A 12,430-nucleotide genomic window follows, 5' to 3' on the forward strand; every position below is an offset into this window, starting at 1 on the left:
CAGGATTTAGACATGAAACTGTGCACCCTTTCAGATCACGGCAGTCCCCATCAACAAACTGAGTGCATCATTCCACACACCAGGGCCAGACCTGGTGCGGCGGACAAGTGCCTAGGGTGTGACATTTAAGGCAGTGTTCACACTCAGGTTCCCGCCCGTGCCGGGTGGGCCGGTGAGAACGAGTGCTTCCTTGAATTGTGCACCTGGGTGGTCCCTTGCCTCACCCGAGTCCCCGTCTCTCACATTTCTGATCTGGTGGCTCAAGGACTGGCATTAAAAGGAAGGAAATAGGTTTTGGAGTTAGAAAATGTCAAGTCTGGCTCTTGGGTCCAGCTGGAAGACCTTGAGTGAGATATTTAACTCTTTGAGAGAGCCTTAACCCAAGCCTCAGTTTTCTCCTCTGTAAAATGGGACTACAAAGAGCTGGTCCGTGGCGGGAGCTCCAGAAACGGTTGTGTCCGAGCCCTAGCAGTCAAGTGGGAGCAGCGTCTCAGGCGGTTAGACCGGTGCTACTCTTGGGGTCTTCTTCTGCCGGACCCCACTGTTTGCCTCATCTCCCTCGCCCCCTCCCATCCTCACCTCCCACCGGCCCCATGTGATCAGGAGGTGAGAAGGATACTCCTTAATTGTCACCCTGCCCCTGCTGTCTTGGTGGGGTGGGGAGGTCAGACTGCTCAGGGCCCCGCTGGCCCCTGTAGCGATCCTCCCCTCAGCCCCATCTGACAGGTGGGAGGACAGCCTGGGTCGTCCTGTGGGAGTGATTTTCTCCTGAGACATCAGATGCCTTTGGGTTTCCCTCTGTGTGTGGAAGGGGAAGGAGAGAAGCAAGTTTGTGGGGATAGGAGGGAGCAGGCCACCCCCTCACAGGCCCTGGTAATGCCAGTGCCTCGGGGCAAGGACGGAGGAGGGACTGTCACGGGGGCAGGGAAGAGGCCCCTGGGGGGTGGTGGAAGCTGTGTGGAGACAAGGAGACCAGCCCACGCCTGGTCTACAGACAGGAAGACTTTGTCCTTGACAAGTAATTGGGTTTAGAAAGTGAAAGTGGCTCAGTCGTGTCCGACTCTTTGCGACCCCATGGACTATACAATCCATGGAATTCTCCAGGCCAGAATACTGGAGTGGATAGCCTTTCCCTTCTCCAGGGGATCTTCCCAACCCAGGGATCGAATTGGGTTTAGAGGAAGAAATACCTCCTCTTCTTTCCTTGACCTGCAGCCTGTCCTATTCAGCTGAGGGCACCTCTGCCCATCAGCTGCTGAGGCCAGAACCTTTGGGGTCACCCTGAACTCCTCCCTGCCTGTCTCTCTCACTCCACATGAAATCGATCAGGAAGTCCTGCTGCACAGTGTATCTGGTTTCTGACCATTTGTCCCGGCTCCTCTGCAATGCCCTGGGTGGAACCACTGCTGTTCTCTGCCTAGATTGCAGCCATGACCTCCTAACTGCTCTCCCTGCAGTAAAAACTCAACGTAGCCACCGGGTGACACTTGAAATATTAGATTGTGTCATTCCTCTGCCCAATCCTCCCTGTCTTCACCCCCGTGCCTCCAGGCCCTACAAGGTATGGCCTGTCCCTGCCCGCCTCCCCTCCCCCGACCTCCTCTCCCATGGTATTCCCACCACACTGGCCGCCTGGCTGCTCCTAGAAGGTCAGCACACTGCCTTCTTAGGGTCTTTACTCCTGCGGTTCCCTCTGTCTGGAATGTTCTTCCGGATATCCAGTTGGCTCACTCTCACTTCCTTCAAGTCCTGGGCAACTTCTCAAAGAGGTCTTCCCTGTCCACCCTTTAATATGGCCATGTTCCCAGCCAACCTCCCCAGCGTGTGCCTGGAATGTATTAGATGCTCAAAAATATGTGTCCAAATGTACACATGTGTGTGTATTTATTGAAGAACTAAGTAACCGCAAGAGTTTTATCTTCATCTGAAACTGTCTCCCAAGCCGTCCTTCCAAAGCCCTTGGGTCTGGTCTCGTCCCCTGAAATCCCAGTGGCTGCCAGGCTGGAGCCTCCTGCCAGGCCCTGGGGTCTGTGCAGCCAGTGCGTGAGGAGGGGGGCTCTGTCTCCCTCCTGGGGGCAGGCCAGGGGTGCCCAGGAAGGCAGACTGTGGGTGGGCACAGAGGGGCTCTGAGCCCACAGTGCTCAGTCTGTGCCTCCTCCCAGTCATGGATGAGTGAGGCCTGGGTGGTCAGGGATGGGCGCTGAGCCTCATCCTTCCAAGTGTCGTCTGATGCGCTTTGGGATGTAACCAGCTCGTGAGCTGAGGGTTGCCGGGGTCATTAAATTCAGCACTGGTGAGTCGTGAGCAAGATGGAAGGGGCACTTCTGTTCCCAGGGCCCCAGGCCTGTTCTGCGTTGCCTGGATTGTCCCACCCTGCTCTTCTAAAGCCCCATGAGGAATATGTAGTCGTTATCACCATTTTGCCCACGTGGACACTCAGGTTCAGGGAGGTTAAGTCACTTCACCAGACGGCCCAGCTCATAAGTGGTGCAGCTGGGACTTGAGCTCAGCGAGTGCAGAGTCAGAGCTCTCCCAGCCCACTCTGCTCTCGTCTACTGGGTCCTGGTCCCAAGCCCGTCCTCCACTCCAAAGTCTGACCGACAGAGAAGGAAGGTGCTTCCTCTTTGTCCCTGTTCAACCACAGCCCCCAAATTCTGTTGGTATTATTTCCCAAATGTTTCTTCGCTCTGCTTCTTCCCTTTGTTCCGAGCCCAGGAGCCTCTGTTGGCTGGGACGCAGGGCCTCCCTGACCTGGTCCGTGTGTCCAGCACCCCTTGGCTCTTAGCCCCAGCTGTGTGCTGTGCTCCCAGTGAGTTTAGGGCCTGGGCCTCACCCCTGCCTTGCCCCCTTTCTTCCCTCGCCTTCCTACTGGGCGTCACCTCCTTCATGTTGCACTTGGCCTCTAAGATCCAGGCGGGTGTCATCTCCATGCATCTCAGAGCTCCCGGTGGGGCTCCATGCCTGCCCCGGACTTCACAGTGTCCTGTTTGGAACTGCTGAGCCATTATTCAGACGTTGGCCCTGGGTCTCCTAGGTTGAGTTCCTTCATCTTTATGCATCTAGGACTTGGCACAACTCCCAGTTGATAGTAGGCGCGTGATAAATGCCTGTTGAATTTAACTGCATTTAATGACCATCTGTCACTAATCAAGTGCTATGCTCGAGGCCCATTTAATCCTCACAGTTATTTTTTTTTAAGAAAGGTGCTATTATCCCATTTACAGATGCAGAAATTAAGATTCAGAGAACTGAATAGCTTGTCTAAAGTCTCATAGCTACTCAGTGCCAGAAGGGCAATTTCATTTGAACCTAAATATACCAAATTCTAAGATCATGCTTCTTTCATGTCACTGGGCTGCCTCAGTTAGTGAGTGTGCATAAATAAGGATGGAAAACTTAAGCTAAAGAAATTAATCTCTGATGGTGGGATTCGGGGCCTCAAGCTGAGGGTGAGCTAGGTGTTCAGGAGGAAGAGGGCATATAACATTTCTCGCTCAGTTGGTTCTCAGGGAGTTAGCCACTTCTGAATCACCCTCACAGCCTTGGACGTCCCCCTCGAGACTTTATTTCTAGTTCTCACTGACTCAGCTTTGGTCACAGTGTCTTTACCGCGTCCCCCATCCTGGAAGAGTTTAGGGGAAAATAGCCCATGAGGCGCCCGTGTCCAGATGGAGATCGCACTCTGCCTCTCTGCGGCGCCTCTGCTCACTGCTGCCCCCGCGTGGTGGTTTTTGCAGGTGGTGTACTTCACGGCCACCTTCCCGTACGTCGTGCTCGTGATCCTTCTCATCCGAGGCGTCACCCTGCCTGGAGCCGGCGCTGGGATTTGGTACTTCATCACGCCAAAGTGGGAGAAACTCACAGACGCCACGGTGGGCCTCCGATTTCATTCATCAAGCGCCTATCAGGGGAACAGCACATGGGGTTGGGTCCCACTCTGGGACTCAGTTTAGCAGAAGAGGTCAGACCTCCTCTCCCAGGGCAGCTCACTGTTAGCCTTTACAAGCTCCTGATGATTTTGAAATGTTACGGTACTCAGGAAGTTTTTAACGAGAAGTGAGCAGCAGCGGGTTTCAGATCACTGGAACAGTTGTCCTACATCTGGGGTTGCTGTGGAAGTTGAAAGGAAGAATGAAATTCCCTTAATAGCTTTGGGTTGCCTCATGCCCCTTATCTGTTGCTAATTATAGTGTGTTGGAAATGGGTTTTGCGGTTGGAAAATAAAGGCACTTAGACAAACTGCAAGCAGTTATAATTTCAAGGGCTCAGACAGATTTATAAGAGCCAGCACACACTTATACTTTCTGTTGGCATATTCAGTACAGGCATGCTGCTGCTAAGTTGCTTCAGTCGTGTCCGACTCTGTGCGACCCCAGAGATGGCAGCCCATCCCTGGGATTCTCCAGGCAAGAACACTGGAGTGGGTTGCCATTTCCTTTTCCAATGCATGAAAGTGAAAAGTGAAAGTGAAGTCGCTCAGTCCTGTCTGACTCTTAGCGACCCCATGGACTGCAGCCTACCAGGCTTCTCCATCCATGGGATTTTCAAGGCAAGACTACTGGAGTGGGGTGCCTTTGCCTTCTCCCAGTACAGGCATATCGTACTCTAAAATCTCCTAGAACTCCTTGTGAAGGGGTGATTGTTTAATAAGAAATGCATTTTCTCTCCGTAAAGAAAATTCTGCTTTTCCAGAAGATTTTAAGAAAGCATAGCTAGAATTGAGTTTGCACACAAAGAAAAACCTCCAGATAATGGCAGCTTAAACAAAAGTTTATTTTACTTGGAGGTACTACAGCAGTCTAGTGGTAGATAGTCAGACACTGGTTGGGTGGCTCCATAGTGCCCCAGGCTCCTTTCTGCCCCACCATCCTCAGTGAATAGCTGCCATTTGGCTGCCAGGGCTCCAGCCATCATGTCAGCATTAGCACAAAATAGTGAGAGAAGGGGGAGAACACCTTTCTTCTCTCTTTAAAAGAGAGAAAGCCTGGAAGTTCCATATAACACTTGATTTTTCTCATCATTGGCCAGAAACGAAGTCAGATGATCCTCTCTCAGGTGTGCCTCCCCTTGATTCTTGGAGATGGTCATTTGGCTGGATGTATGCTGCTGCTGCTAAGTCGCTTCAGTCGTGTCCGACTCTGCGACCCCGTAGACAGCAGCCCACCAGGCTCCCCCATCCCTGGGATTCTCCAGGCAAGAATACTGGAGTGGGTTGCCATTTCCTTCTCCAATGCATGAAAGTGAAAAGTGAAAGTGAAGTCGCTCAGTCGTGTTCGACTCTTCATGACCCCATGGATTGCAGCCTACCAGGCTCCTCTGTCCATGGGATTTTCCAGGCAAGAGTACTGGAGTGGGTTGCCATTGCCTTCTCCGGGCTGGATGTATGGCTGCCTTTAAATAAAACCACAGCTTTGTTACCAAGGAGCGTGAGAGAATAGAGGTTGGGGTAGGCACAGACTTTGCTAGCACATACCTTGCATATGTTAAGCACAACTTAAAAGCCAGATTTAATTTATAAAAATGATAGGAAGTCATTATCAAATCATATAAATCTCTAGCTCAAACTCTTGAGTTGCCTTCTGGAGTTTTATGAGGACGATTAAATTGCCAAGACAAACAAGAGGTGCTGTCAGGCAGGTTCCCGGGGGTGGCACTGGGAAATCCACTGTGTGGTGGCAATGGAGCATGCTTTCCTTCGAAGGTGGGGGCTACAGAATTTCACATTTTTAGTAAATTGTAATCTGTGAGAATGTCAGCTGTAAACAATTTTGCTTTTGTATCCATGAATATTTTTGCTTTTGCAAATTGTTTTTCATTTTGAGACGTTTTCTAGCTGAAGAAAGGGCTTTTCCTTTCTGTATGGTTTTATGTGGTAGGGCTTGCCAGCATGAAATGTGCACATCGCTTACTGAGTTCCTCTCCTCTGATTAGAATGGAGTTAGGGTCTCCCAGGTCAGTCACTGCCGCTTTGGTTTCCAATGCAAACGACTGCCTGTGTTTCCCATTTATGTTGGTGCCCGCGTCATCCTGGCCTGATTGCCTCCCGCCTCCCAAGCCTCAGATCCTGTGCATTGGGAGCCTCCTCTCCCCCGGACCAGCCTCCTCCAGTGACATTGAGTCTTCCCCTTTCTTGCCTCCCAGGTGTGGAAAGACGCTGCCACTCAGATTTTCTTCTCTTTATCTGCTGCATGGGGAGGCCTGATCACTCTCTCTTCTTACAACAAATTTCACAACAACTGCTACAGGTATGTGGAGGCACTTCAAGCCCCAGAGGTGGCTGGTGAGCGGGACTAGGGCCTGGGGACAGAACCTTGGGCTGAGTTATCACGTGCCTGAGGCCACAACCTCACATTTCACCTGAGATAGGGCCAGGCAGTTGTCTCTGGAGTGGAGGAAACCCCCTGCTAAGGCTGAGCTGCTGGCCCCAAGGCCTGGCCTGGCCCCCAACTTGCACCCTGATTCTGACCCTTGGGATGGATCTGAATTTCTCTGGAGGTGCTGTCCCACTGGCTGTGTCCTGGCATAGTCATTTGTGAGCTCTCTAGTCCACGGAGACAGCTGTATGGCAGTCGTTGATGAAGTATGGTCATACGCCCACTTGATAGACATTTTTCTAGTGAGCCCTATGAGAAACGCAGTGTGGTACAGTTGAAGAAGTACCGTGGTGGTGGCTGTGTTAATTAACTCGATAGTGGGAGCCCTGTTTCATGCATATGTTTATCAAATCATCACATTACATACTTTAAATATGTTAAAATATATTACAATTTTATTTGTCAGTTAAACCCAAAGTCATGCAAACTTTGAGTCCCCTCCCAGGTTTAAGAAACAGAACCAGGAGGTGTTGGGCATTGGGAAGTTACATTTCCAGACAGGATCCTCAGGTGGTCCTGGTGTAGGGTGGCACTTGGATGGGGTGATTTTAGGGGGCTCTGGAACCCTGAAGACATGAGAGAGTCCGTACAGCCCCTGGAGGAGGTGACATCTGAAAGTTAAATCTGTCTGTGACAAGCAGTAGGAAGATAAGGTTTGTTCTCTTGAAGGGCTGATTAAAAAAAAAAGGAAAGACGCTTGGAGTCAGACAGACTTGCATTTATATTATGACTTCACGATTTATTAAGACTCCAAGACATGGATAAGAAACTTCACTTCCGTGAATCTCCATTTTCTAATCTGTAAAATGCAGATTATAACATTTTGTTGAGGATAAGAGATAATGTATACAAAAGTCTCATGGTGATATTTTACACACAGTAGGAGCTCAGTAAACAGCAGTAGCCATCATTCTTATTTTTAATCATGCATGAGATCTTTCATGAACCAAGAGGAAGAGATTACATGTAAGCTGTAGCCTAGGTTGGCTGGGATGGCCTCACACAAGTGCTGTCTCTGCGGGCCAGATTTCAACAGGTGCAGGGGAGCAGGGCATGTCTGCAGGTGGGGCTGAGTGGGGCTGGGGATGACAGAGATATCGGGGGAGCAGGCTGACGGCACTGCAGCAGGGGTGGGCTCATGGGGGCGGGAAGGAATTGGGGCCTGAGAATCCGCTGAGGAGAGAGCCTTTGTGTTAGTTTCTGGGGGGCTGTTGTAACAAACAGTACAGAGTGAGTGACCTAAACAATAGAAATTAACTTCCCCACCACCTGGAGGCCGTAAGTCCAAGATCAAGACGTCACCAGGATGACGTCTTCTGAGGCCTCCCTGCTTGGCTTGCGGCCAGCCGTCTTCTCCGTGAGTCTCCCATCTGGTCTCCTGCTCACTGCGCACCCTTATCTCCTCGCTTATTGGGCCTCAGTCATATTGGATTACCCACTCCAGTGTTCTTACCTGGAGAATCCCAGGGATGGGGGAGCCTGGTGGGCTGCAGTCTGTGGGGTCGCACAAAGTCGGACACAACTGAAGTGACTTAGCAGTAGCATATTGGATTAGCGCCCACTCTCATGACTTCCTCTTACCCTAAGTACCTGTTTAAAGACCCTGTTTTCAAATACAGTCACATGCTGAAGAACTGGGGATAGTGACTTCCACATACACATTTGGGGGCTCGCAGTTCAGCCCACAACAGCTGGTATACCAGACTAAGGAGTCTGAGCTTCTTTGATCATAGCTGCTTATTGACTTATGGCCCACGAGAATCAACCTGAGCACCCTCAAAGGGGGAAGCGTGGCTCTGTGTTGTGTTAGAAATGAGGCTGTGTGGTGTGGCTGAGGGGCAGGAAGACTGGGTTCAAACTGGAACTTACTGTTGGTGAGCCCATTACCTTCCCCTGGGTCTCAGTTTCCCCATCGGTAAAAGGCCCTGATGCTGGGAAAGATTGAAGGTGGGAGGAGAAGGGGACGACAGAGGATGAGATGGTTGGATTTGAACAAGCTCTGGAAGTTGGTGAGGGACAGGGAAGCCTGGTGTGCTGCAGTCCACGGGGTCACAGAGAGTCAGACACGACTGAGTGACTGAACTGAAACCAAAGGGCTGGACGAGGCAGATGGTGTCCTGAGCCCTTGTTCCCTGTCTGGCTTTGTGCGGCCCAGGCCTCATCTGGTTCTATCCTCACAAGCTGTGAGCGAGATGGGGTCATTGCTGGCATTTAAAATAGGAGTGGAAAGAAAGTGACCTAGTCAAGGTTATACCTCTAACATGGAGAGAACCAGGACAGGAATTTGGCCCCATGGCTCCATCTAGCTGTGACCCTTCTTTTGGGTCTAGGATGGACAGGGCAGCCCGGGAATTGCAGCTGCATGGCCAGCAGAGGGCGCTGCCTCCAAGCTGCTGGCTTCTCTCCTCCCCTCCAGGCGTGCCCATCTCAGCCTGTGTGCAGGAACCCCAGGCTGTTCTAAGGTTTGGGGGCATTGGGTTGGTCCCGCTGCCTTCTCTCATATGTGGTTCCTGTCCCAGACTCTGCAAAAGGCCCCCATCCCTTCAATTTCTGCTCTGATGGACAGACTTACTCTGCTACTGCCAGGAGGGGAGACCTGCTTCTATAGCAGAGCTTTGTTCTGGTGCTTATACACTCAGCCCAAGGGAGCCTGTGGTCAGACTATTTCCTTGTGAATAAGAGAGAACAAGACCAGCCTACAGCGAGCACCTGTTTAGAAATGGGTGTAGACACAGGTGTCCGCTAACACATTCGTGTGTCCCTCCCGTCCCTTCCTCCGTACAAAGCACAGCTGATGACCTGTCCCTTCCCCCCAGGGACACGCTAATTGTCACCTGCACCAACAGCGCCACGAGCATCTTCGCCGGCTTCGTCATCTTCTCAGTCATCGGCTTCATGGCCAACGAACGCAAGGTGAACATCGAGAATGTGGCCGACCAAGGTACCGTGTGGCCGTCGCCCTGCTGTTGTGGGCCAGGTTCCACTTCACATCCTGAGCTTCTCACTTGTGCTGCTGTGCTAGGAAGCTGTCCTTCTGGGGCGGGCTGGAGAGGTGGCAGCCTCGGTCCCCCTTTGTGGAGGGGCCCAGAACAACTGAAGCGCCTGCAGAGTTAGAGCTGGTCGGTCCTTACCTAGAGGGGTGGCTATAAAAGCCCTTTCCTGCTTCCCTCTCCTCTCTCTCTTTTTTAAAAATATTTATTTGTCTGTGTCGGGTCTCAATTGTGGTATGCGGGGTCTTCATTATTCCATGCAGACTTAGTTGACCCATGGCGTGTGGGATCTTAGTTCCCCAACCAGGGATTGAACCCATGTCCCCTGCATTGCCAGGCTGATTCGTAACCTCTAGGCCACCAGGAAAGTCCCTGGTCCCTCTCCTGTTTTAGCTAAGCTCCAGCCTATGTAAGGTCTCTACCTGTTAGGCATATGTAGAGGATTCTCTAAGCCATCCAGCGCTCCTGCAGCTGATGTGGCCACAGCCTGCCGCAGGGTGGCATCCCTCGCCAAGGGCTCTGCAGGCACTGAGCTAATGCTTATTAATAAGAGAGGCCTTCTGCTGACAAAGCACAGGTCGTAAGGTCTGCCATGCTCTCAGGGCCTTCTGCTGAGTTAGCAATGCAGACCTGCGGTGTTTTCCCCGGCGGGTGGAAAGGTTGGACGGTGGTGGAGGGAGGGCTGTGGGATAAATGTTTACTCTCTGCCCAGGTGATCCATCTGTTAATGGCTAACACTTGTGTGGTCTCTTTGGCGTGTACAGAGGGCTATCATTTTTTAAGCTCATTTAATCCATATTTCTAGCACAGTCTCTTGTAGAGAGTATGTAATACTTTTACTGAACTTTGTATTTCCACCCTGCCTCATTCTACACAGGATTTGGGTGTTGAGCGGGTTTTGGTGATGAAGGGATTTCATGGTGGCATCGTCTGTCACTAGGGTCACCCTCTAATCAGGCGTTTAGGAGATGCCTCAGGGTCGGGACCGTTGCTGGGGCTGTGGCTGGGGCGGAGGGGACGGGACTGTCTGTGGGCTCTAGACCACCCAGACTGTGGGCCTGTCTTGTGGCTTCTCTGTGCAGCTGTCTTTCCTCAAGGAGCTCACTGCAGACCTCAGATAATGGCTCAGACGGCAGCGCAGGGAGAACTAAGCCTCAGCTCACCTCCTTGGTGGGCTGCCGTCTCCCTGTGGATAGGTAGTCACCACTTCAGCGGGGCTGATAGCACGCTGCGGGCCTCCAAGAGTTAAAGAACCAGCTTGTTCCTGGGGGGTGGGGGGTAGTTATCTCTCCCTGGAGAGAGTGTTGAACCCCCAGGGATTTTGGTCCTGCAGCAGTGCACTAAATTAAAGGTCCCAGAGCTGAGCCAATGCCCTTCCCTGGTTGGAGAGTTTAAAATTCCTGGGGAGGAGGGAGGTGGCAGGGGTGGGGGATTCGGGGGTGGGGAGAGAAGTGAAGGCTTTGTCTCCAGGGTGCCTGTGACACCCAGCTGCCCGTATTTCCTGCCAGCAGGGTGCCTGGAGCAGCTGGGTCCTACCCCACTTTCTGGCAGGTCTGAGGTGTTTCGTTATTCTTGAGACATTACTGAGCTGTGAACCGGTGAACCAGTTGAACCAGTGGCTGAGTGGTCAGAGATAGTGATTCCTGAGACATGGCCATGTTAATTTATTCTTTAAAGCGCTTTCCTACCCCAGGAAAGGGATATGGGGCACAAGTTGCTAAAACCCAAATTAAATTTTTATTTTCCTGTACGTACAAAGCATCAAACAAATGGTCCAGGTTTCCTCTAGAATTTGCCCTTTCTAGATTTTTTTCATTTCCTCTGATTCTGACAGGGAGAGGAGCTCTTCTCATGGATTCTAACATGTTGTGTTCATACGGTGGACCCGTGAACAACGCAGATCTCAGATACGGGGGGTTAGGGGTGCCGAACCTCCGAGCAGTCAAAAGTCCAAGTTATAATTTATTAATCAGCCCTTTGTAGGTACAGCTCCTCTGAATCTGAGATTGCTTTGCATTCATGGATTCGCCCAACTGTGGACTGTCTTGTATTGTATTTATTACTGAGAAAAATCCACGTGTGAATGGAGCCTCGCAGTTCAAACCTGTGTTGCTAAAGGAGCAGGTACTTGGTAGTTTCTCATCGTCACCAGCAGACCCATCAGAAGTGGGTGTCATCCCCCACTGGGGAGAGGCAGGGGCCCTTGGAGTCTTCTCCCAGACCCACGGGCAGCTAACCCTGCTCATTTGAACTCACATACTTTATCGTATGTGATTTGCAGGCTTGTCTGATTCCCCTGGTATAATGAGGGCCCTGCAGAATACAGGACAGAGATTTGGGGTCAGGCCTGCATTAGGTGCCAGCACCATGCCCTCCTCGATAGGCGACATTGGCACGTGAACGTTCAGTTCATTTGTGCTGATCTGGCATTAGTGACTGTGCTTTGATATTCAGTCCAAAGCTGGTTCGCTTTAATAACCTAACACTAGTACATTTTATTTAGAGCTCCCTTTTAAGAGAGCCTCAAAGTCACTCGGAGAAGGCGATGGCACCCCACTCCAGTACTCTTGCCTGGAAAATCCCATGGACGGAGGAGCCTGGTAGGCTGTAGTCCATGAGGTCGCTGAGGGTCGGACATGACTGAGCGACTTCACTTTCACTTTTCACTTTCATGCATTGGAGAAGGAAATGGCAACCCACTCCAGTGTTCTTGCCTGGAGAATCCCAGGGACAGAGGAGCCTGGTGGGCTTCCGTCTGTGGGGTCGCACAGAGTCAGACACGACTGAGGCGACTTAGCAGCAGCAGCAGCAAAGTCACTACCTCAAATCTTGGCTGTATCAGACTGAGGGTGACTGAGGGTGGATTGGTATGAGACCAGGCCATCTTCTGCTCTTACGATGGGCACAGGGAAGGGGGCATGGTCTTCTCAGGCATCAACTTCAAAAAAGCAGCTTCCTGGGAAGTCAGCCTGTTAGAGGCATCTCCCAGCCATCTTCACGGCTACTTGGGGAGTGCTGACTCACTGTCAGAATCCTACCCGGAGCCCTACCAAGATGCTGACCCCC

General features: G+C 51.6%; 1 protein-coding gene across 1 annotated transcript in view; it reads left to right on the plus strand.

Annotated features, from left to right (window-relative positions):
• The window catches only part of SLC6A5 (solute carrier family 6 member 5), a 57,769-nt gene that overhangs the window by 22,654 nt on the left and 22,685 nt on the right, over window positions 1–12,430 (plus strand). The window contains exons 8-10 of the mRNA XM_027532360.1: window positions 3,738–3,872; window positions 6,142–6,245; window positions 9,191–9,315. Of these exons, the coding sequence (XP_027388161.1) occupies window positions 3,738–3,872; window positions 6,142–6,245; window positions 9,191–9,315 (364 nt within the window). The remainder of the gene's footprint in view (window positions 1–3,737; window positions 3,873–6,141; window positions 6,246–9,190; window positions 9,316–12,430) is intronic.

Source organism: Bos indicus x Bos taurus, chromosome 29 (genome assembly GCF_003369695.1).
Source record: "Bos indicus x Bos taurus breed Angus x Brahman F1 hybrid chromosome 29, Bos_hybrid_MaternalHap_v2.0, whole genome shotgun sequence".
Taxonomy (NCBI): Eukaryota; Metazoa; Chordata; class Mammalia; order Artiodactyla; family Bovidae; genus Bos; species Bos indicus x Bos taurus.